This window comes from Lemur catta, chromosome 11 (assembly GCF_020740605.2).
Source record: "Lemur catta isolate mLemCat1 chromosome 11, mLemCat1.pri, whole genome shotgun sequence".
NCBI lineage: Eukaryota > Metazoa > Chordata > Mammalia > Primates > Lemuridae > Lemur > Lemur catta.
In genome coordinates, this window is record NC_059138.1 from 73,108,007 (window position 1) to 73,132,649 (window position 24,643).

The following is a 24,643-nucleotide window of genomic DNA, read 5'->3' on the forward strand; positions in this document are numbered from 1 at the left end:
GAGAAGGAGGGGAAGAGGAGGAGGAGAAGGAGGAGAAGGAGGAGGAGAAAAAGAGCCTGAAGAAGTGACTGAACTGCTTTCTGCAATCTCATGATAAAACTTGAATGGATGAGGAGCTGCTTCTTATGGATGAGTAAAGAAAATGGTTTTCTGAGATGGCATCTATTCCTGGTGAAGATATTGTGAACACTGTTGAAATGACAACAAAAATTTGGAACATTATATAAACTTAGTTGATATAGCAGTGGCAGCATTTGAGAGGATTGACTCCAATTTTGAAAGAAGTTCTACTATGGGTAAAATGCTATCAAACAGCATCACGTGCAACAGAGAAATCTTTTGTAAAGGAAAAGTCAATGCATGTGGCAAACTTCACCAACATCTTAGTTTAAGAAACTCCAACAGCTACCCCAGCCTTCAACAACCACCACTCTCATCAGTCAGCAGCTACCCACATTGAGACAAGACCCTCTACCAGCAAAAAGATCACTTGCTGAAGGCTACTATTATAGTTAGCATTTATTAGCATTTATTTAAAAACAAAGTATTTTTAAATTAAGGTATATATGTAGGTTTTTTTTAGACTAATGCTATTGTACACTTCATAGACTACAGCGTAGTGTAAACATAACTTTTATGTGCTCTGGGAAATAGAAAAATTCGTATGACTTACTTTACAGTGATATTTGCTTCATTGTGGTGTTCTGGAACCAAACCCACAATGTCTCCAAGGTACATCTGTATTGGCGGCATACAACCAGAACTATATTCCTAGGAAAATTTGGCCTGCCTCTGAGCCAAATCCCTCAGCCTGCTTTTACATACAGGTATGTTGGTCATCTATATAGGCACATATCCTTGACAAACCCCTCATCTTCTTAAGGGAGTATCAACCCTACCTCCAATTCTGCTGGCTAAAAGGGTATATGATTTGCCTGTAAGTAGTAACACAGAAAAACTACACTCTAAGTAGTAGTCAGGGAACATATCCTAAACTTCTCAGCTGTCCAGTATTATTACAGGAAATAATATATTTGAACATAGCTGACGTATGTACAGCTCAGTTATTCTTCTAATTCAGGGGCCAAAAACTTAAATCTCTACAGTCCAAAGAAAATATCTGAAGAAGACCAGGACTGGAAGGTGATAGAGTGTGTGGAACATCAATTGGAAAGAGATGGTACATATATAAAGGGGATGACAAACACAATGCAAGCCCTGTACTACCAGATCAATTTTTGCAGAGAAGGTAGAAATCTGAGTTTTTCTGGGTTGGTACAAATCTTCAAAAATCAAATACTGATTTGACCAAACAAAATACATCTATAAGCCAAATTTGGAACTTGGCCTACCAGTTTGAGACCTCTGCTCTAAATACTTTATGTGCTGTCTTAATTTTAAACCAATCCATCAGGGAGTTATATATCTAGACCACGGGTTGGCAAACTTTTTCAGTGAGGCATCAGATAGGAAATATTCTAGGCTTTGTGGGACATATGGTCTCTGTCACAACCAGTTACTGCTGCTGTTGTAGCATGAAAGCAGCCATAGACAGTATGTAAATAAATGGGTATGGCTGTGTTCCAACAAAAAATTATTTATAAGATATAGCAACAGGCCAGATTTGCCCCATGGGCTGTAGATGGCCAACTTCTGATCTAGGCTATTATTAATTTTTTGGCCTCATACAAAATGACTTGTCCTAAACTATGTCTTGGCATTATGCTACATACCTATGTTGATGGATCTTTTAAGAAAAAACTCCTGAGCATTATTAAATATACTCTTATGAGTTTTGTATACTGTATCATATGACATCCTTTTCTGAGCCCCTTTGAAAGAAATTTTACTAGATCCTCTAAAGATCTAGTGAAAGAGATGCACTTCTTATGAGTACCTGATTTAATTTTACATCAAGAACACTATAAATCTTGTACCCAATCAGTTTTCCTTCTTTGCATTGGTTGATAGAAAGCTCAGGGCCAAGTAAGTGGTTGATCTCCAGCAAAAGCTAGAGTACTTACAGTATGCATTTGAGATACAAATATTAGTCCTAGTTTCACTTTAGTTTTTCTATCTGTCTTCCTTATCCCTGCCTTTGATTTACTAATTCATTTTTTAAATCTTGGTATAATGCATATATCTTTGTTAACTGTCTCAATTGTTTTTTATAAAAAAATACAAATTAAAAAAAATTAAAAGGTCTACACAAGACAAATTAATCTAAAAATCAAATTTTTGTTTAGCTCTAATCTATAATTGTACCTTCTCATACAGGTGCTAAAAAGTAAAAGGGGTTGGTTTATCTTAGCTATTTATTGGAAAATCAGTCCTTAGGAAAGGTTTGAAGATTCAATAAAATTAAATAAATAAACAATAAAATATTTTTAAAATAACCAGTCTAGACAGTTTGCCTTAATGTTTTTTTTTGCCTCCAGCTCTATAAATCAATTCCAAATTTAGCATGCTAATTCTCTTGAAATATCCATAAATTTGAAATATCCATTGCTCTGAATTGCTTCTTCTTTCTGGAAGAGTACCTCAATTTTCCTTTGGAAAATGGTACCTCCCCCAATCTCAATGTGGTTTGGTAGAGTTGACCTCACCCCTTGCTACAGACTCTTTTTTGCACACATGTTCCAGTCCTGGCCAAGTGGAGCAACACACACATGCACACACACATACACACACATCCCTACACAGGCCATAGTGATTGATTCAAAATAAGGACATGACCCAAGCCAAGGACTTCTGCTGCAACTATCAAGAGATCTCTCTCTCCATGGGGTTGCTAAGCTGGTAGAAAACATCTAAGAAGCTGCTGATGGCTGCTAATCATCTTTGCCACAGTCATCGTATGGTGGAGGTTCCGGTCTCTCTTAAGGGAAGCTACCCATAGGAAAGCAGGATGTGAGTGGGAATACTTATTACAAATTGAGTATTGACCTGAATCCTGGTGGGCATGAAGTAAGAATTCAACTGTCATAGGTGAACCAATAAATTCCACTTTGGGCTTTAACCAGTTTGAGCTGGGTTTCCTTTTCTGTCCTGTGCATTCAGAGAGTTCTGACCAATATATCCCTTTACCAGATTGTTTCACAAATCTGAAATTCTATCACCTTCATATCCCACATATGAGAAAGCTTCTTATTCTCCCAGATCTGGCCCAAATGCCATCTCCACTATCAAGTCTGTCTTCTTTCTCCTTCTGTATTTCTTAAACTAATCTGCCTTGAATCAGAGTCAATATTTATGTCTCTCTTTCCTCAACTAATCTATAAATAAGATCCTTAAAGACAGTGACATATCTCCTGGAGAGAGTTGGAACCCATTCTATTAAGTATCCCAAGAATGGAAAAATAAGCACCACATGTACTCATCAGCAAATTGGTTTCCCTGATCATTACATAAGTGCAAATTTGGGAATAACACCAATTGGGTATCGGACAGATGTGGGGGGTCAGGGGAGGAGATGGGTGTATACCTACATAATGAATGTGATGCGCACTGTCTGGGGAATGGACACGCTTGAAGCTCTGACTCGGGGGGATAGGGGGGCATGTGCAATATACATAACCTGAACTTTTGTACCCCCATAATAAGCTGAAATAAATAAAAATAAATAAATAAAATAAAATATCTACTTTATATATATATAAAAAAAGACAGTGACATATCTTATTAATCATTTTATTCCCTCAGTCTAACATAACAGTAAAATCTATTGAATTAAACTTTTATTCTATCTAGCATTCTGCCTAAAACATGGAACATTGTTACCCTTTCTTACTACTTATATTTTTAAAAATCAATTCCTCATCTCCTACAAGACGTATTTTCTTTTAGCAACAAAGTCCTATTCTAAGCATATTAGAAGTTTATAGCATACATATATCCCAGGATATCAATACTAAAACAAGTCCTATTCAATGAAAGAAATATATGTGTATTTCTTTTCCCCATGGTAAGACATTTTACTATTTTTTATATTAAAATATTATTTTTATTAACCTCTTTTAGTGTTAAAGAAAGCAATGGGCATGTTCGAAATGGGCATGTTCACAAGTGGTACTAAAAAGCGAGGAAGAGCTTTTGGAGACATTTATACAAAACAATGCAAAAGCACATCTCTGAGATGAAACTGCTTTTGTAATAGAGTCTTTAAATATGACACTGTATGTTTCTGCTCTTTAGGCATGAAAGAGAACTAGATGATATTGAAATTACATTACCCTTTTCTCTGTGTATTCCAAATGAAAAGCTCTGAGACTGTCCCTTTGCTTGATTTTCATATGAAAATATAATTAATATCTGATTATGACATTGGAACCTCAAAGTACATTTGATAAGAAATGTGGTATTAGAATCCCTAAAGTTTCTCCATAGTGAAAATATGCATAATGTTTAAATTAAAATATGACTATGACTATGGAGGAAGATATAGAGAAAGATACAGGGCTCCAAAAAAAAAGCCCCAGAAATCATAATAGTTCTGGGACTGAGACTACTGTTAATTTTCTCTGACTCTAGATTAATGCTTCAATCTCCTAAAGTTTCTCCATAGTGAAAATATGCATAATGTTTAAATTAAAATATGACTATGACTATGGAGGAAGATATAGAGAAAGATACAGGGCTCCAAAAAAAAAGCCCCAGAAATCATAATAGTTCTGGGACTGAGACTACTGTTAATTTTCTCTGACTCTAGATTAATGCTTCAATCTGTGGTAATAAACCAGTTTTTAGTCTAAAATATCACAAATATTTTTGTAAAAAACAAATAAAAACATAATAAATGTGAATACTACAAAAAATGATCAAGTACTTAGATAAAACAAGAATATCAAATTGCTATAAACGTTTCTAAGGATCAGTCTCAATTTTTATACTCATGTTGTTGCAGATCAGTAATAAATACATCACAGATCAGGACCTGTCTTCAGACCACACACTGAATAGCACCACTCAGATAATTCACATGGGCTCTTTGTGTCTCAGCTCCCTTATCTGGCAAGATTGCTCAGTTTAGTGACTGACACACAAGAAAAGGGGGAAAAAAAACCACAAAAAACAAGCGAGAAGAGAGCATTTCAAAGAAACAAACAAACATTTTTTTCCAAAGCTAACGACAGTAACCATTTTTCCAAGACCGTGATCCCAGCACCCCTTACATCTCACCACCATAATAATGCATTGACAAAGTCTAAAAACCCAGAAAGTCAACAAAATAATCTACTTAGACTACATGTTCTCTGGAATAATTTGTTAAACTGATGTGAAAAAGAACCATGTGATTATATGTTTATATTTGTAATGCAACAAACATTATTGTATTTTCATTTCAAAGGCATAAATTATGTTGCTAGAAATGAAAGTAGTGATAACATATGCCACATCACAAGAATTCTTTTTTTAAATGATGTTAAAGGCTACAGAATTGAGAGTTCACCAAGCTGAAAAAGCACAGCAAGAAGATTACCTTTTGTCATTTGCACAATTTTAAAAATATGCACTAAGCAACAACAATATTAAAGGTGAACTATAACATATTCCTGTTTAAATTCATATATTAATCTCATAATTCTTTGGAGTAAAAGAACTCAGTATTTTGAGAAAACACTTAGCTTCCAGTTAAGAATACCTTAAGAATCTTCAGTTAGGCAAAGACTTCTTAGACTTGACACAAAACCACAAGTGACAAAAGAAAACATAAATTAGACTTTGTCAAAATGTGAAACTTTTGTATTTCAAGGATACCATCAAAAAAGTAAAATGAAAACCCATACACAGATTTGGAGAAAATATTTACAAATCATATATCCGATAAGGGACTGGTATGTAGAATATATAAATAACTTAGAATTTAACAATAAAAAGATAACCCAATTAAAAAATGGGAAAATGATTTGAATTCTCCAAAGGCATTAGGCATTCTCCAAAGACATACAAATGGCCAAGAAGTACATGAAAAGATAATCAACATTATTAGTCATTAGAGAAAGGCAAATCAAAACCACAATGAGATACCACTTCACATCCACTAGGATAGGTAAAATAAATAACACAGTAATGAGTGTTGAAAAGGATGTGGAGAAACTGGAATCCTCGTGCACTGCTGGTAAGAACATAAAATGGTACAGTAATTTGGAAAAAGTTTGGCAATTCTTCAAAAGCAAAATCTACATATACCATATGACCCAGTAATTTCACTCCTAGGCATATACTCAAGAGAAATGAAAACATATATTCACACAAAAACATGTACACAAATGTTCATAGCAGCATTATTCATAAGAGTCAAAAAGAGGAAAATAACACAAATGTCCATCAATTGATGAACAGAAAAGCAAAAGGTGGTACAGCCACACAATGAGGTATTCTTGGGCCATAAATGGGAATGAAGAACTGATAACATGCCACAGCACGGATGAACCTTGAAACCATGCTAAGTAAAAGGAGCCAAACACAAAAGGCCTCACTTGACAGCTGAGGAAACTCAGAGAGGTTAAGAAACTTCCTGGAGGTCACAGAGATAAGTAATGAAGAGGCCAGTATTTTAATCCAGGCAGTATTGAACCTGTTCTCAACCACTATGTTTCATTTTTAGGGTGATTGAGGTAAGTCTCATCTCTATCTGCTCCAAAAGGGAAGAAACTAGAAAGAGAAGGGCAAGCTAAGGTCCCTTAAGCTCCATTCCCATATTTCTAGCTAATTGCTAGGTAGTTTGGATGTCTACTGTTATCTCAAACCTTAACTGATCCAAACCCAAACTCATCATTTTCATCTTCCCCCAAACCTGTTCTTCTTCCAATTTTCCCATTTTAGTCAATTCTCCTAGTCATCCAGATTAAACATTTTATAATCAACTTTGGCCTCTCTCTCTTTTTTAAATTCCACACATACCCACTTACCAAGTTCTGTCCATTCCTCTTCAGATACATCCTTTCTAGTTTTGTGGTTGCTATCCTGGTCTATTCTCTGATCACTTCACATCTAGTTATTGGAATGGCCTTTTATCTCATAGACTAAAGGTTTTCATCTCCTTCAGCCCATCTATATTCCACAACTAGTTAATCTGTCTAAAATAACAGTACCACTTTTCATCACTCACCACTTTCCTCTTGCTCAAAAGACTAAAATGGATAGTCATTTGCTTACTGAATCAACTCCTTATAAGACCACTTAAAGTTCTCGATACTTGAATTCTACCTTGCCTAAAATAATGGAATTCTTTTTTAAGAAGTAGAAACCAATTCATAATGGTAGTGCCTTAGCCAGAATAACTCAGTGGCCAAATCAGTACCTGACGCCAGAGCCAAAGCTTTCTACATGCCACCCTTGTCAATCCTCTCCTCCCGTTCTTCTCCAGCCTTTCTCAGTCATGTTAGTCTTTTCACAGTTCCCCAAACTATGCTCATTTCCAGTTCCATTCCTCTTGTTCTCCATTCCCTCAACTTATCTGAAAAGCATTCTTCCCTCTACTGTCTACTTACTGAAATTCTATCTATCCTTATTAAGTTCTAGTGCAAACTCCAACTTCTTCCATAAAACATCCACTGGCACCAGTTTGCAATATTAATAGCTTCTTCCTTTTTTTGACTTCTTATTTATTGTCACTACCACACATTTCTGTACTTGAACAAAGTTGATAAGTTTTCCAACCAATAGATATGCATACTTTGTACCCATAATAAGACTGCAATTCTTCTAGGGGAATTTAGATGCTATTGCTTACAGCATGGAGGTTCTCCTAGAAAGCTAGCACTCACTCTAAGTAACTATATCTCAGCTTGATTGATATACTTATGTGGACTACCTTTGACTAGTGGGCCAGGGAACTTACTTCTTCTCCAAGGAATGATTCCAACAGATTAGTTATGAAAATATTTTAAGATAAAGTATCTTCTTGGTGTCATTAAGGAAGCACAGACTAAGAATCAGCCTTTCCTCCTAAAGTCGCCCTGAAATTCTTTTTGTTTGTTTTTAAAGAATAAAGCCTTAATAACACTGGTAATCAAGAAAGGGTATCTCCTGTGGGTCAAAAATGTTGAGTAATTCCTAGCAACTGAAAAGCAGATGAGACTGGAGTGATGAAGATACAGCAGAGGATACCAAAGCCCAGGAGGACACCAAGGAGAGTAAGTGCTAGTTGTTTCAAAGGAGCCTCAGAGATGCTATAAGCAGAGTTACAGGATGATCAGGAGGGTGACTCATTAAAGAACTGTAATCCTGTAATCAAAGCAGCCAGAACCATTGGGTCCATCCTCAAAAGCAGCTAGCAGTAACAACTTTTGTGTATTTGGGCTACATCGTTAACTCCACTCTCAAAACAAAGTGAACTGGCTCCCTGAGGAGAGCCTCAGTGAGAGCACTGAAACTAAGAAAAGCTGAGCCTCCCTCCCAACACCACAAAACGATGGAAAGGATCAAAAAACTATAACTAGGAGTGAAATAAAAGCATTTAACTTCCCTCTGAGTAATGTCCTACTTATTTTGGCAATTGTGGTGGTACCAGTCTGCCTCTTCCCTCCTCATTAAAATGCCTTGTAGGCAAGCTGCCTCTGAGCAGGCTGCCCCCTTACTCAAGCCCCAGTCAGACCTCCCATTCAAAGGAAAAGCCTTTCAGGACAACAAACATGCATAAGTAAGGGAATCCCACACAAGCTACCTATACTATTCGACCAGGTCCTTCATTCATAAGCATGAATCACCAACCAAGGCTCTCCAGACATTTGAGGAAAACCAATGGCAAGAAGGAAAAGGACCAATGTTTAAAATCCAACTTCAAGATAAAGCAGTCACCTTAGAGAATAAAATATACATATTATAGATCTTAACAATGCAAAAATAATTTAATTAACAAAATTGGAATTGAAGAGTAGGAAGAGAGATGGAAGGAAAGCTGTGTGTACTAATTGCCTCATATTTTAAAATAAGGAGTCAACAGGCACTGCCTGAGGTTGGCACATTACAAAAATAACAGTATTACTTAAGTCAAAATTAAACAGAAAAAGAATTAAAAATAAAATTACAAAATATTAAGAGGCAGAAGTGGGAGAGGAGGCTTAAGGAATTATTCATCATAGAGGCAGTCAACAGATACCATTTATGGTTGATCAAACAAGAAGTACCAGGGTAACATCTAAAGTGATTAAGGTAACCACAGAAGAACCTGTAACAAGTAAATGCCTCTGCAGAGTCATCCCAGGAGGTAGGGTGAGATGGAAAAGAAAGCTTTTACTTCTTATTGCATGCCCTTCTTCTTGTTTTTATTTTTAACCATATGCATGCCTCTTATAATTGAAAAACAAAAACATGTCTAATTTTTTAAGTAGCATGGTATAGAAAGACCAAAGGAGTTAAAGTTTGCTACTTATGAGTTGGATGTCCTAGTCAAGAAACCTAAACTTCTCTCAGTCTGGTCTGTCAAATTAAAAAGGGAGAAAATGTCTCCCTCATGGGGAAGTTTTGAGCAGATTAAAGGAAATAATCATGAAAGAATCTGGCACACAGTGGCATGCTTATTTCTCAGTAAATCTTAATTAAAAATTGTTTAATCCCTTTTCCTTCCTTAAAGATGCTTCCCCAACCAACCACCAGCACAGCCACCTCCAGGTTATGTTTCTCAGAGGAAGGAAGCTCTCTTTGGGATCCTGTACCAGAATACTGTGCCTTCCTCTACAAATCGGGCTTTCCATTATCCTACAGAACCTTTCTTCTTTGATTGTTAAACTCTAAATTCACACTTTGGTTCAGTTTGCAAACAGAACAGTCAACTGAAAACAGGAAGCTATACACTGAGACTTCTCCAAACTCAAAAGGCTGCAAGCCAGATTCACCCATACACAGCCAGAGAGATAAGCCTGTTATGTATCTAAATCTTACAGCGATGGTCTATACAATAATCAAGACATCTTTACCACTGACCAGGTGCTGATATCTAAAGATCTGTAAGCAGGGATTGGACTCCCTTGGGTTAAGGCATTGCCCCTATTAACATGCACATATTCTTAGAAACAATTTATCAGAGCTTTTCCAATGTATTTAATGAAGAGATTGATTTGAGAGAAGAGAGACTCTGAAAACGAGGTTCAAAAATGGGACAGCTATGCACAGATAGCAACCTCAGGAAAGGGGCCCTATATGGCCAAAAAGTCACGGAATAAGAGTGCCCAGTGACCACAAAAGAGTACAGGAAGTAGAGGTAGGTAAGTACACAAAATAATTTTTTTTTAACCTAATTCAAGGTGTTGCCTAGTATAATACCTAGTCACACATTTGTACACACAGCCCCTCAAGTTCAACTGCATGGTCTGGCTCACTCTTCTATTCAGCTGCAAGGGTCAATGTGATAAATGCCTCTAGAACAGAGCTTCTCAAACTTTAATGTGTACCTGGGGATCTTGTTAAACTGCTGATTCAGATTCAGTAGGTCTTAGGTGGGGAAAAAGATTCAACATTTCTAACAAGCTCCCACATGATGCTAATGCTTTGGTCTGTTGACCATACTTTGAGTAAGAAGGGGCTAGACAATCCCTTCCTTTTCAGTGCAATATCCACTACTCTAACCCAGGCTCCTACCAACACCCCTGAACCAAAAGCAGCAGTATACCAACTGAGGAAGAGGAAATATGTAATGGTTTTCAGAGCAGAGAATGGTCCTTGGAGTTGACAGACATGAATTCAAATTCCAGTTCTGCTGCTTAGCAGCTACGTGTGTCCTTGGGCAAATCACTTAACATAGTGATAATACCTACCTCACAGAAATGCTGTCAAGATTAAAAATAAATAATGTAGCAAAACATTTAACTTGATACCTCTACAAGATGAACCGTATGCCTTAATTCAACCCACATTTAACTGCCAGGACAATATTCTTCAAATTTAGATTCATCATGTCAGTATATAGTTTCAAAAATATCTTAATGACTACCAAATCAAAGTTAAACTCCTTAACAACTTGGCATTCAGCTCCTACTATAAAGCATGCGCCTACCTCTAAGACCCCCTCTACTACTCCCTATTCAACATCACCTGTGGTTAGTACCCATAAAACCTATCTTCTCCAAGCAAATCACTACACCTCATTAAATTTACTAATTCTGAAATGTGAACACAAGCATGTAGTACTCTAGGGACTTCTAAGCAATCACCTGATCCACACTCTTCATTTCACAAACCAGAAAATAAAAATCCAGAAAGTCTAAGTGACTTGTCCTTAACAACAACATTATCATAGTAAGAATGAAAACCTGGTTTCTGGACTTCTACTCCAAATGTTCCTTCCAGCCTGTTTTCCCACTCTCTCCAGCAAACCTCAAGACCACACAAAACTCACTTAAATAAAAGGCCCTCCCTCCACAATCTCTCAGAATTTAGGCATAAAGTTTATGCTTTGGTTTATCTGACATGATGCTAAAACAAATGACAGATTCAGTTAATAAATCAGGGAGTAAAATCAATGAAACCAATTATTTGCCTTTGTATAGACCAAATCAATCGAATATTGTAACATATAGTATTTATTATTTTGGGGATCTGCCTTACTATAACTTAGATTGATAGTTACCTTATTTTAGGTGATTACCTTCTATTTCCATCTAGATTACATGTTTCTTAAAATTAGGAACTTACCTTATTCATCATTGAACCTCCCCATTGCCCTATCCAGGTATCTTGCTCCCCTCCTTCATGTACTGTGTAAATAACTGTTAATTTACTAAATTAAAGATGCATTATTTTTCATAATATTGAGTTTTATTACCTCTGCTATCTTTCTTATTTACCCCACTTTGTTATAGCATTATCTGTCCATTCTGCTTTTTCTCATGTATTTTCCCATTCAATATCACAAAAACTTAGAAAGATGATTCTTAATGGCTATGTTTTTTTGTTTATTTTTTTTGTTTTTTTGAGACAGAGTCTCACTCTGTTGCCTGGGCTAGAGTGCCGTGGCGTCAGCCTAGCTCACAGCAACCTCAAACTTCTGGGCTCAAGCAATCCTTCTGCCTCAGCCTCCCGAGTAGCTGGGACTACAGGCATGTGCCACCATGCCCGGCTAATTTTTTCTATATATATTTTTAGTTGGCCAGATAATTTCTTTCTATTTTTAGTAGAGACGGGGTCTTGCTCTTGCTCAGGCTGGTCTCGAACTCCTGACCTCAAGCGATCCACCCGCCTCAGCCTCCCAGAGTGCTAGGATTACAGGCGTGAGCCACCGCACCCGGCCTGGCTATGTTTTTATTTACTCATATGTACCTTTATGTCACAAAAAATATTTCACATCTGTGTAAAATCCCCCATCACAAAATATATATCTTGAGGATTAAAAACATGTCCTTTACTTTTTATTATTTCCCCAAACTATAATCCCCTCCCTTCCACCAAAATTCTTAAAATTGCCATATACATAACAGAAAGACTAAAATCATCATTGTTCTTATGCCACTAAAATATAGACAAGCTAGCAATTTGGTATATTAATATATCAAAAAAAACTTTAAAAACACAAGCATAATATTAATATGTTACATATGCAAAAATATATGCAAGTTCCAAGTTAATCTAAATTCTCAGAAAAAAATACAAAAATATAATTTTAAGTATCAAAAACCACATGGTACTATGGTAGAAAAACACTTGCCCTAAATGCTAACTTATTGAAAGAAATGTTTTTCTAGTTTTAGACATTGTTTCATATTCTACTGATATCCAGAGAAAAGTAAAACATCTGTTGCTGGGCTTTTACAAGAATTGATTAGTGCTCCACTTAATTTTACACAAAAAATACCTTACTCAAAAGTTTGGTACATTAAATTTATGTGTGTGCACATGGATGGGTTTATATTTAAGCCTGCTTTAGATGTACTGTGAGAGCTCATTATTTATAGGCATCCTGGAGACAATCCTTTTTTAAAAAATCCTTTGGAAAAAAGTGATTTATATGTTTTATAAATCCAAATTTTTATACACTGGAATTTTTTTAAAGAAAGGTATACCAAAAAAGAAAAAAGCATTTTTAACATTATGATCAAAATAGCTTACCCTTTTTCTTAATCCCTAAGCTTTAAAAAATAGTTCCATTCCTAAACAAATATTTTTCCTATAAACCTATATCCTTGCAATACTCACAGCCTTTCAGTAATCTATGTTATTTGGGCATTTTTAGTTATGAAGATAACAGGACAATTAATGACTGTTTTATATCTTCAGCTTCATTTTAGCCTTCCTGTATTCACACCCCAGATGTTCCAGATTCTTATCCACAAAGTGATTATGGTCCAGGACTGAATCAGATTTGTAAGAAACATCCACTGGGATCCTTCGACCTATCATTGATGGGCAGAGCCAATATATGTCTTCCAGCTCATTGAATCCTTTCACCTTACCTCAGGGACTCTCCACAATGCTATATGGTTAGAAGCTTTCTTTCACAAATGACAAAAATGAATGAAAAATTATTTCAAAATAGAAAAATGAAAACCCAAGTCACTACACAGTGTCTAAAGGCTACCCTACATCTACCACCTTAGTACCCAAACATTCTAACATGTGTACTCTTTTCTTAAGGTTCTAAATCTCATTATCTCTAATTTTATCTGATTACCACATGTGCTATTTATATTAATACGCCAATATATCCAGCCACCGTATAGCATAAAACTTCTAACAGTGATCTACAATAGTCTAGAAACCATTATGATTTGTTTTTTTAGTTTTCCAGAAAAATTAAGCTAATAAAATGAAACTTCTAATATTAATAAGTATGCTTTCTTCTAGATACTATAGTATCAAAATGAAACTCTAACAGCAGTCATGCAATCATTTATAAATAAGATACAAATTCTTACTCTTTTATCCTAGCAGATAACAGCATGTCATTTTCTCCTTTTTTACTGCTGGTTTCAAAATGTATTTCTTCTCAAAAAATAAAAAGTGTTTCCAAAGAGAAAGGAAAAAATTACAAAGTATAATATTTTTATGCTACAAGCTATAAAAAATCTGTCACCATTTGTTACAATTCTAGTCATCAATAATGGTACTTTTTTTCCAATGTACCACTCAAAAATCAATTATATCAACTCTTTTGTATAGAGAAGCAACACACCTTTCAGGCAACTAGTATTAATGAGTAGACATGACTATAGAATCTCCATCTGTTTCTCTGACAAAGCTGTGGCTACTCTAGTCTCTCATTGAAATTCCATTAATCTGGTGTACCAAGGTCCAATGCAAAAATCAAAACTCCATCTAACCCTTTATCAGCTCACAATAACCTACAAGTGAACTCTGCCTGTTAGCATGCAGCAAGTTATGATTTTGCTATCAATCAGGCAGTTGGCCAATAAAAAAAAAAAGGCAAGCTGCAAACAGCATGTCTGGCAGGGTTTGGAGACTTTGTTTTTGTTTTGTTTTCATCTCTATTCAATTTCTATAGGGTGTCTGGACCTTGTGAGATTATGCATTATTCTCCTTGGCTGTGATTTAATTGCTACCAGCAATCAAGTCAAAGCATCACTGAAGTGTGCTTGAATTTCATTAGAAGATATAACTTATGCTACTTTCCTACAGTACCTAATAAACCATAAAGAAACCAAAACACATATGGCTTGAGGGAATAACTGGAAAATTAGGTGGCCATTTGGGAACTGAGTGAACTTTTGAACCAGAAGAACAGAGAAAAAGAAATATTAAAGCAAAAGACAGACTTAGAATGCACATAGAGATGTGCAGGTTTGACCTTTTCAGCACCTTGAAAATTACATTAGCATTATGAAAAATACATATCATGTTCAGAGTTTATAATCCATCAAAGTTCAGATACTTTGTTAGTGCCTACCACAAGGTAAAAGTCAAAAGGACAAAACAACAATCTGATTTGACAAAAGGCCTTTGGTGACCTGTGCTAATTTGGTTATACTTATCGTTAAATGCATTATCTTTTTTATAATTAATATATCATTAGACTTAGGTCACATAATGAAGGAAAATTTATTCTGCAAAGGAAAGGAAACACAGACAAAATTTAAGTTACAGAGAAAAAAACTGAAATGATGAAATGATATTTTAGTGTAAAAATTAAAAGTGTAAGTGGTAGTTTGAAAATTATAATAGTATTCTTAAAATAAAATACAAAAACTATCAAAAATAGTACTATTTATATCAAAAATGAATACTAAAGGTTAAATTTTTAATCTGCTCAAGAATTGCCTAAACACTAGTGAATATGCACTGATATTTAATAAAAAATTGATATTACAGAATATTCAAATATCAATAAAGTAACATTTCAGCAACAAATGTTTTTTATAATGTTAATGTATTTCCTGTATATTTGGTTATGAAAACATATGATGCTATCTACTCTTAAAAAACACAATAATCACGTAAATGCATAATTTAATAACAATTCACTTTTTCTAACAAATTTCTAGCTCTCAGAGATACTTAATTATTAGATTTTTCAGGTTACAATTTTTTAAGAATGCACACAACACTCCCCTGTATATCAAAATATTTATGCTATTTTGAGAAACTCTGAGTATATATATAGTATGAATATATTCTGTATGTTTATTCTCTTAATTAGAAATATCCTGCCTCTAAATAGCATAACTTAAATAATAGTTCATTGTTTTGCCTGAATATATTATTCCATAAATTATAAAACATTTTCTAGTAGAAATGCTTTTGAAGATGAGGTTAAAAAGGGTAATGCTCTGTTTTGGATAATAAGTGTTAGTGAAGAAAAATATGTTTCTTTTTGAAAGACAGAAAAAGAATATAAAAGGAAAAAAAATCCCTTCCTTTAAAAATAGAAATTAAATGTTTGCCAAAGTATAAAATTCAACATAAAATAGATATGATTATTATTGCTACACTTTATACAAAGTTCTGGATATAAAAAAAGATTGTTTTGTTCTGAAACAGTGGTTAGAATGTTTATCACTTATGCATGTACTTGACTTATCCCTGTTCTGCAATAGACATAATTTTATACCTCATAAAAGCAATTTATGTTTCCAAAGGGAATAATCTGGATAACATAAAATGTGGAGTGCTCTGTTGCAGGAAGCATATTTTCATTCAGCAATTGTATTTAGAGATGGAACTGCACAGTTTGATCATCATATAGTGGCAGAAGGCATTATTCATTTCTATGTCTATGTGAAACTTTGAGTGCCACAAATTAATATGCATGGCTAATTTATCGATACACATTCTTAATTTACAACAATATATCATCCTTATAAGGTTTCTATAATACAGATGCACTCAATGGCTATAACAGAGAAAGCATACACTATATTAAAAACAAGTTTCATAACTTTGGCAACATTCAATAGCTTTTAGAAATAACTAAGAGATAAACAATCAACTTTATTACTAATTCAGTTAATACAAAATACCATAATATTACTGCATAATGTGGGGCATTTTTAAGTGACAATCAGAAAAATGAAAATGTGTATTAAAAGAAGCATTTGATAAAAACCTGTCTCAATGTGAGAAAGCAATGTAGGAGTAATTAATTTAATATTTTATGAACTCATTTTGTATAAAGTTTTCAGAAAAAAATAGATCAAAAATCTTTTTCATTATTTATAAAATAAATAATACAATAAGCCATTAAGTAGCACAATAAAATTAAGCAAGAATCTGATAATATTAAATTAACCAACAAACTGTTACTAATAATATTCATATAATGATGCAAGCACTCTCCTAAAATTTTAGTAAAGAAAATTTCCTAGGAAAAGAGGCAACTACATATTTAGGAAAACCTCACTAGAACCACTAGAGAGAGCTCTTCTGTTCCTTAAAAGGTTTTGATTAAGGTAAGTTAACTGAAGCCTCTATGTTTATCTGCTTTCTGATAAGACCACCACCTCTATGCATAGCATTGTTTTGTGTGAAAGTGTCAAGAGGTACGTTCTATGGGAAAATGTCACATACCATCAGAGGGAGCTTCATCATCTTTATCATATCGCTCTGAGGCTAAAGAAACAGTGTCTGAAGACCCAGCAAAAGGGTCATCATATTCCTCCCCATCTTCCACATCACCTGTAAAAAAATCAGAGAAATGCCTTTTATAATTTAGCCATTTAAAATGATGTTATTTTTTTAGAAGAAGTAAATACTACTATTAAATTCAGTTACTATCAAGGAAAAGCAAAGAAAACTTTCTGAACTAAGTAAAAACAGGCCCTATTTTAGTTCATACACATTATAACTTAGATATAGTAAGAGTTTTTGAAGGTCAGTATACACTTGCATATTTGTGACTCAGAAGGATACAGTCCCAAAATTATGATGGTTTCTACAAAAATTATTCAAAAAGTAGAAGCAGGGTAAAACAGACTGTGAATCCAAAACAAACAAACAAAAAACCAAAATAACAATCACAAAAAATAGAAAACACAATGGAGAAAATAATTCAAGTAATTCCATTTACCTACTCAATACTTTGAAAAATTATGATGAGAAATTAATAATTTGAAGTGATAGGAACATTTTGTGTTTTCATTAAAAATCATAGGATGACATTAGAGTAGATTAAAAATACTCAGTTGCATTTTCCAGAGCAGGAATCCTTTATGGGAGAAACTACTGCAAAATTCACATAATCCTTTTAAATCCAAACAAGGTAATTTACAAACCAGACACTTTCAATTTCATTCAGTGGTATGTTACCATTTTTTTTTAATGTTATGGCCAGTTTCCTACTTGATTTTCAAATCCTAGGTTGGTTGGTTGGTTGACTGTTTTGATTGACTGTTTAAGTCATTAAATCTCCACAAGATCTTGTGGTTAACTGAGTATATGGAAAAAATCCATATACTCAGTTAAAATAATTTTTTAAAGAAACAGTAAATCTAGAAATACTGAGTACTAGCTATTTGCTAGCCCAGTTACACATAAGCACTCATTTTCCACCCAGATTCAAGAACAAAGAAAAATGTATGCTTAATAATATACTAGGTGTTTAAGTGTTAACAATTCAAGAGAAAACCAGCCACTTCAAGGATTACTCAAAAAGCCTGGTGAAAATCCCCACCGGAACCCTACAGTGCCTATAGTATTACTTTTGAACCACAGTTCCTGGACAGATCCAGAGTAACCCTACTGGTCTCTCCAAAAGGGATCTCTGTATCCTCTGACATCCATTTGGTAGGGGTCACCCTATTTGTCACCACATTTTTGGTAGAGAAAATACCTCTTTCAAGACAGCACTATCAAAATAATTTTAAAAACTAAATATTCATCTGCATTTCCTAATAATTTTGCTATTTCACAAGCAATCATCATCCTTATCCTGAAAAAGTAAAACAGGGCCATCTCTCATTAAGACAATAGAGGGCAGAACAAAGAGATGGCTATATTGTCATCCCTGGTGATTCCACCACTAGGTGCACTAAACATGGTGATGTTTCTTCCCCAATTAAAGTTCTAAGGGACATATAAAACACTATTCATTCTTCAGATCTTAATTTATCTTTTGCAACGTTCAGAGTACTTTCAGAACATTCAGTGATCACATATAGTATTTCTCTAATGAAGAGTTCTCTGATTTCCAATACAAGGTAAGAAGGAACCTCATAAAGTGCTAGTAAAAATATTTTTAGCATGTTATGACAGTTCATGGAATATGTAGCAGTAGAGATCAGGAAATTCTCAGTTATTCTTAGTTGCTACAGTAAATTTATACCCCATAATATCCTTACATATATCAATATATATCCTTAATATCCTTATATATATATATGAAGTAAGAATTTTGATGGTATGAATTTTCAAAGGATATTTCACATCACACACTAAAATATAAATCTTGCTGTGAAAAAATGTATTAGGGTATAGAATACTTCAAAAACATCACAGGAATTTAGCACTTAGCCTATTATGCTTCTATGATGATTAAAAAATACAGTAAAACCAAAGAGTATATGGAAAGGATTTTGAAAAAAAATCAGATGATCTATTAAACTCTATGTGGAAATAAACAGAAAAAAATTAAAACTTAAAAGTTCTGAAAATCAGTAGTTTATTACCTTTTGATAATAAACTATCCATTACACATTTTTATGTGTATATATGCACCTACATACACATACATACACACAGAATACCAATCTATATTCAACAACTATATAATATATGTACATATAGCAAAAAGATCATACTAAATCTATAAACTCAATAATACTTAATATGAATATTATTCTACACAAATTGGCCACTGATATGTTAAAGACCTCTGTGGCTTTTTTAAAAAAATACCTTTAAGATTATATATTAAAGTGAAATTGTCTTCAACTTACCTATTCTAAGAACCGCAGCTTATTGCAAGTATTGTTTTTTAAAAATCAGTGTGATATTTAGATTTAGCTAAGATAAATTAAGTACTGCTACAGGCCTAATTTCTTCCTTATTTTCTTCCCCTCAGCATCCTTTGAATTAACTCAGAAAGTAAAGAATCTATATGGTATCTGTATAGAACTATTCCCTTTTTAACCTGCATTAAGGTGAAAGGACAAATCATTTTTCAACATGGTCTTTTTAATCTTACTGTTGTTCCAATGATGATCCATCCCTTTTCTTCCAACCCCCACCCCAGTTTTCTTCAACCCAATAAAGAGTAAAAGCTGATGTCTTATAAGGAGCTTTAATTGAACACAGGGGTCGCTGTCGAGTAGTGCATAGCATTTTTCCTCCCCAGAGACTGAGTATTTGTAGCTATACCTGCAAAGACTTCTATAAATTAAAAGGAAAATGTTCAACTTGTGTTTATGTAATAGAAAACTGAACTCCCAATCAACAGTGGGCATCAGGTAAACGTACCCAATACAATTTACAGACATAATTGAAAGCATTACAGCCTAATCAGACATCTAAAAGAAAAGCATGCTCAAATGAAATGTCTACAAAATCATTAGTTGGCAGCCATTCTATTACAATCACACATAATGTCAGTGGAGCCTTGAGCCTGTGCCAATGACAACAGCATAAATTTTGCATCTCATTTCTGTGGTCATAAAATTAATGATCAGTTTAAAAATACTTCTTTGTAAAAGTTATTGCGCAAAGAAAAGACATGAATGTGTCCCTGTTATGTACTCACAAGGATAATTATGGGGTTGTTGCTCATTAATACTGTTTCTTGTTTCCCTAGAAAAGCATTTGATTTATCCCACAACTTGCAAAAGTTTAATTAACAATACAAAGTTAACAGTCTAAAAGACAATGAGCCAAGACTTCCCTTCCTATAATTTCAGTAGCAACTTAAATATCACTGCAAAATTAAGGTTTAATCATACCACAGAAGCATATTTCTCCAAAAATCATTTTAATATTTGTAATAGCCAGGTTCAAATCACTATTACCCATTCATTTTTGTACAGCTCATCATCAATTAACATTTTCCTAAATGACTAGAGATGTAGCCCAACAGCAACCAAACAGTCATGGTCTCTACCAACTTCGAAGGTGATTTACCCAATTTACTGCTTGTTTTGTCAAAACAGTGCTATTTTAAACAAAATCAGATAAAAATTAAACTTATAATATACAGGTTGAACATTCTAATCCAAAATCCAAAATGCTCCAAACTCTGAAACCTTTTGAGTATTGACATGATTCCACAAGTGGAAAATTCCACACCTCTGGCACCTTTGCTTTCTGATGGTTCAATGTATACAAACTTTGTTTCATGCACAAACTTATTAAAAATATTGTAGAAAAATACCTTCAGGGTATGTGTATAAGATGTATATGAAACATAAATGAATTTCATGTTTAGACTTGGGTTCCATCTCCAAGATACCTCATTATATATGTGCAAATGTTCCAAAATCCAAAATCCAAAACAACTCTGGTTCCAAGCATTTTGGATAGAGATATTACTCAATCTGTACCTAAAATTTAGGTAACTATTCCCTCTTATAATCCATAAAAAACAAACTTCAAGAAAAAAACCACTCTAGTGAAAACAAATTAATTTCTAACTCTCTACTTAGTTCACTTGTCCAAACTAATTTTTTACGTCATAATATATACTTAAATAAACAGAACTAAGCATTTAACTTAATCATTTCTTTTTTTTTAAGCCTACTTCCCCAAAGGTTTGCAATTGTCATTTCTTAAGGGAAGTTTAATTCTTAATACTTTGAAAGATATAGGTCACCAAAAATTTTAAAAATTCTCCTTACAATTCTTCTACAATAAGAGAGCTTATTTATAGAATCCAAATAGTAAAGACAACTTCTTGCACCAAATTAAGGCAGAGCTTTCAAATAAGGATACTATTTTTCAAGCACTGCCTCTGAAATACACTTCTACTGCTACAGGTCCCATAATCTCAAACATGCCAACACATTCGTACAAAGCCAGGGGTGGGGGTAGATGGTGGAAGAAAAAAGGTATGAATTATTTGTTCAGATTTTATGATAGATCTAACTTTTAACAGAAAATATACTGTTAGGAAGGCTAAAGAAAAGGACATTAAACATCATCCAAACTTCAGATTTTTCTGCTATTCTTAAGGATTCCATTAGGACAAATAAAAATGGATCCTTTCTTACCTAATACTCCGGCTATTTAAAAAAAAAAGTAGTCCATTAACAAATTAAGAAATAATATGAGTGAGAAGGTCAAAGGAAATTGCTAAGTAAATCTATGCATATTTAATATCAATGGTGTCTTAAAGATGAAATCTATATAATAATTTTTTTTACAATTAGAACAAAAGGTTTTAAAGAGTAAAATGAGAGCTTAACTATATCATCTTAAGCAATTCTCATTTTTAAAACTGTAGACACTAATATTTTACAAATCTGAAAAACATTCTCTTGAAATATTTGTCTCACACTAATATATATATGCCCTTCTTTTAATAATTCATAATATTCCCCCAAATAATTTGAAAACTGAATTTATGAGTCGAGATTAACTTAAATCTTCCTGACAAAGCTGAGTCTGGGAATATGTATTAATATTTATTGAACACCTACTATGTGTCATGCACAGGTATTTTCACATTATCTTATTTCAATAAATCATCTTATAAAGAAATTAATCACACCCAAACCATCAAAACAAGACTAATATAAGGTCAAAATATAACTATAAGTAAAACTTTTTTTATCATGCACTTAATATATACAAAAATATATATTTATATAAAATATACAGAAAATTCTAGTTAATACTCAATAATGGTCTTTACTCAATAATAATATATTCTTGTTGCAAAAATAATTATTTTAAATCATATTTAAGAGACCTATGACCTTGTTATGGGCCAGAGAACAATTCTAAAATAATCATATAGCATAAATTCAGTGCATGGAGGCTGTATTCGGAAGGATACTTTATAGTACTATGCTATATTGCAACTAGGAAATTAGGGTCAAAGTTATTCTGTCACGTACAATACTTCGAAGGATATAAGAAGGAACTCTCTATTCTAGATAAAATAGGCAATATTTCAAATGAATAACAAGAACTAGACTAAGCAAGATGTGTTCTAGTTGATTAGATTCAAATCTTTCCTAAGTAAAATTAAAGAATTTAGAAGAACAACTAATAATTATTCTAAAATTATAATTTGTCATTCCTCTCCTATAGGGAATCTAGACTTGAGTATATAAAAAGACAAAAAAAAAATCTTAAATGAGAAGAGAAACTAAAACAATAGCTTTCTGTAGAAATGAATATAAATAACAAGTAGAAAGTCATTATAGCTTAACGGACAAGCTTCAATATCTCGGAGCCACTGTATTAAAATAAGTTTCTACCAATACAAACATTTCTTAGTCTCCCAAAAAAGGAAATACAAAATAAGTCTTCTAAGATCTATGCAGGTTAGTGCTTCGATTAATTTTAAGAACTGAAATATCCCAAAGCGTAAATTCTGTATTGTTAAACCTCAGGATGGGAGATTAGAGTGTAGGGGGGAGGATATGGGAAGTAAGGAAGGGTGATAGACACCTCTGTACATTAGAGAAATTAATAGCTGACTTATTAGACATGAATAAATCTGAATTAACTCATTTTATTTAAGAACTCTCTACCTGGTCAATGATATTAAAATGGTATTTAATTGTCATAAAAAATACACTATGTAAATCAAATAGATGTGTAAAGGTAAAAATGAAGAAAATGGCTTCTGTTCACTTCATTGTGACCTTACATTGATGAGGGAGAGAGAGCGAGAGAGAGAGAAGCAAGAAAAGAAAGAACAGGAAACTAGCCAAAAGGAATTCTGTCCAGATCTCTTTAGATGAGGATAATCCAAAATCTCAAGGGGAAAACGTTAACGGGGAAGGAAAGCAGCACTATCAAAACATATTTAGAATCAAATTTACTCAGTGTAGAGATCTGTTAATAAGTTCCTATTTTTAAAAGAGATGGACTATATCTTGAATAATTACTTTGCAACTAGTAAGTCTGTAGCCTTTACTACGTGTAACAAACTATAGAAATAGCCTTTTTAGAACAAAGCTGAATATACTTTGAGGATACAATGGCATAAAATTACTCAGCTTCTCATATTTCTCCAAGGTATACATCTAATTTATCTACAGGCTTACTTTTAAACAGGCACTCTTGGTGATCAGTTAACTCCATACAGCAGGACTGAACTACAAATGACTTATTCAGAGGGAAAATGATTATGGGGAATCTCTGAATTCCTTATTTGAACTCTTATTTTAGGCTCATTTTTCAATTTCTATAAAATACTATATAAACTTCCATTCTCTTTGGAGACAAAGAACATATTATCACAGTAATGTACTTTTACTATCCACATACCTGAACAAGTTCTAAAACAGAATACCAAAGGGAAAGATCCTTTACTATTAATATTACTGAACTATATGCAATTATGCAATGATTTCATATTATTGTGTTTTTTTAGCTTAAAATTTTAAATGTACAAATAATAAAGCCACAATGCAAGTTCAATAAGTAATCACTGGAACAAAATATGCCTTTTAAGAAGAGAAGCAGAATCTGATATCTAATATTACTCCACAAATAATGTACTATATAATAAAAATTATAACTAAAATGCATAAATTCATTTCTATACTCAATTAAGCAAAATGCAATATGATTAAATCCATAGTTTAGGATTTATTGCAGAGCACAAAAAAGTGGGTACTAATGGGGAGGAGTTTCTTGCTCTTTCAGTGTTAAAAATCTTAATATGGAAAAAATATCTCTTCTCATCCCTTTCAATCACACCAATCTTAAGTATTTAATGTGAAAAGAAACTGAGACTTCCTCTTAACTGATTTTAGGTTTGTCTGGTTAAATAACTGGTTTAATGAAACCATCATCACCCTCTCAATTATCTATTGGCACAAATATGAATTGCTCTGTGGGATCCGCGAATGTCAGTTAGAAGATGCCACACTGTGTCTTCTTCAAACCCAGAATCTAGCTCCATATAGGTTAACTGACACCATACTGCGACCCTTACACCAGCATCCACAAGCTGTAGGTCATGACCTATGAATCAGCATCATGGAATTAAGGGCCATATCCAGTTTCCCTTACAGAACTGAAGACATGAAATGTAGGAACTTCCTACACTTTTCTCGATCTGGTTTCCGGTATGCCAAGCAGCTATTTCTAA

The 24,643-nt window shown here is 33.6% G+C and overlaps 1 protein-coding gene across 2 annotated transcripts in view; it reads right to left on the reverse strand.

Moving 5' to 3' along the window:
- SKAP2 (src kinase associated phosphoprotein 2) overlaps positions 1-24,643 on the reverse strand; it is a 179,766-nt gene that overhangs the window by 144,051 nt on the left and 11,072 nt on the right. For both annotated transcript variants that reach the window (XM_045564526.1, XM_045564525.1), the window contains exon 4: positions 16,957-17,064. In XM_045564526.1, the coding sequence (XP_045420482.1) occupies positions 16,957-17,064 (108 nt within the window). The remainder of the gene's footprint in view (positions 1-16,956; positions 17,065-24,643) is intronic.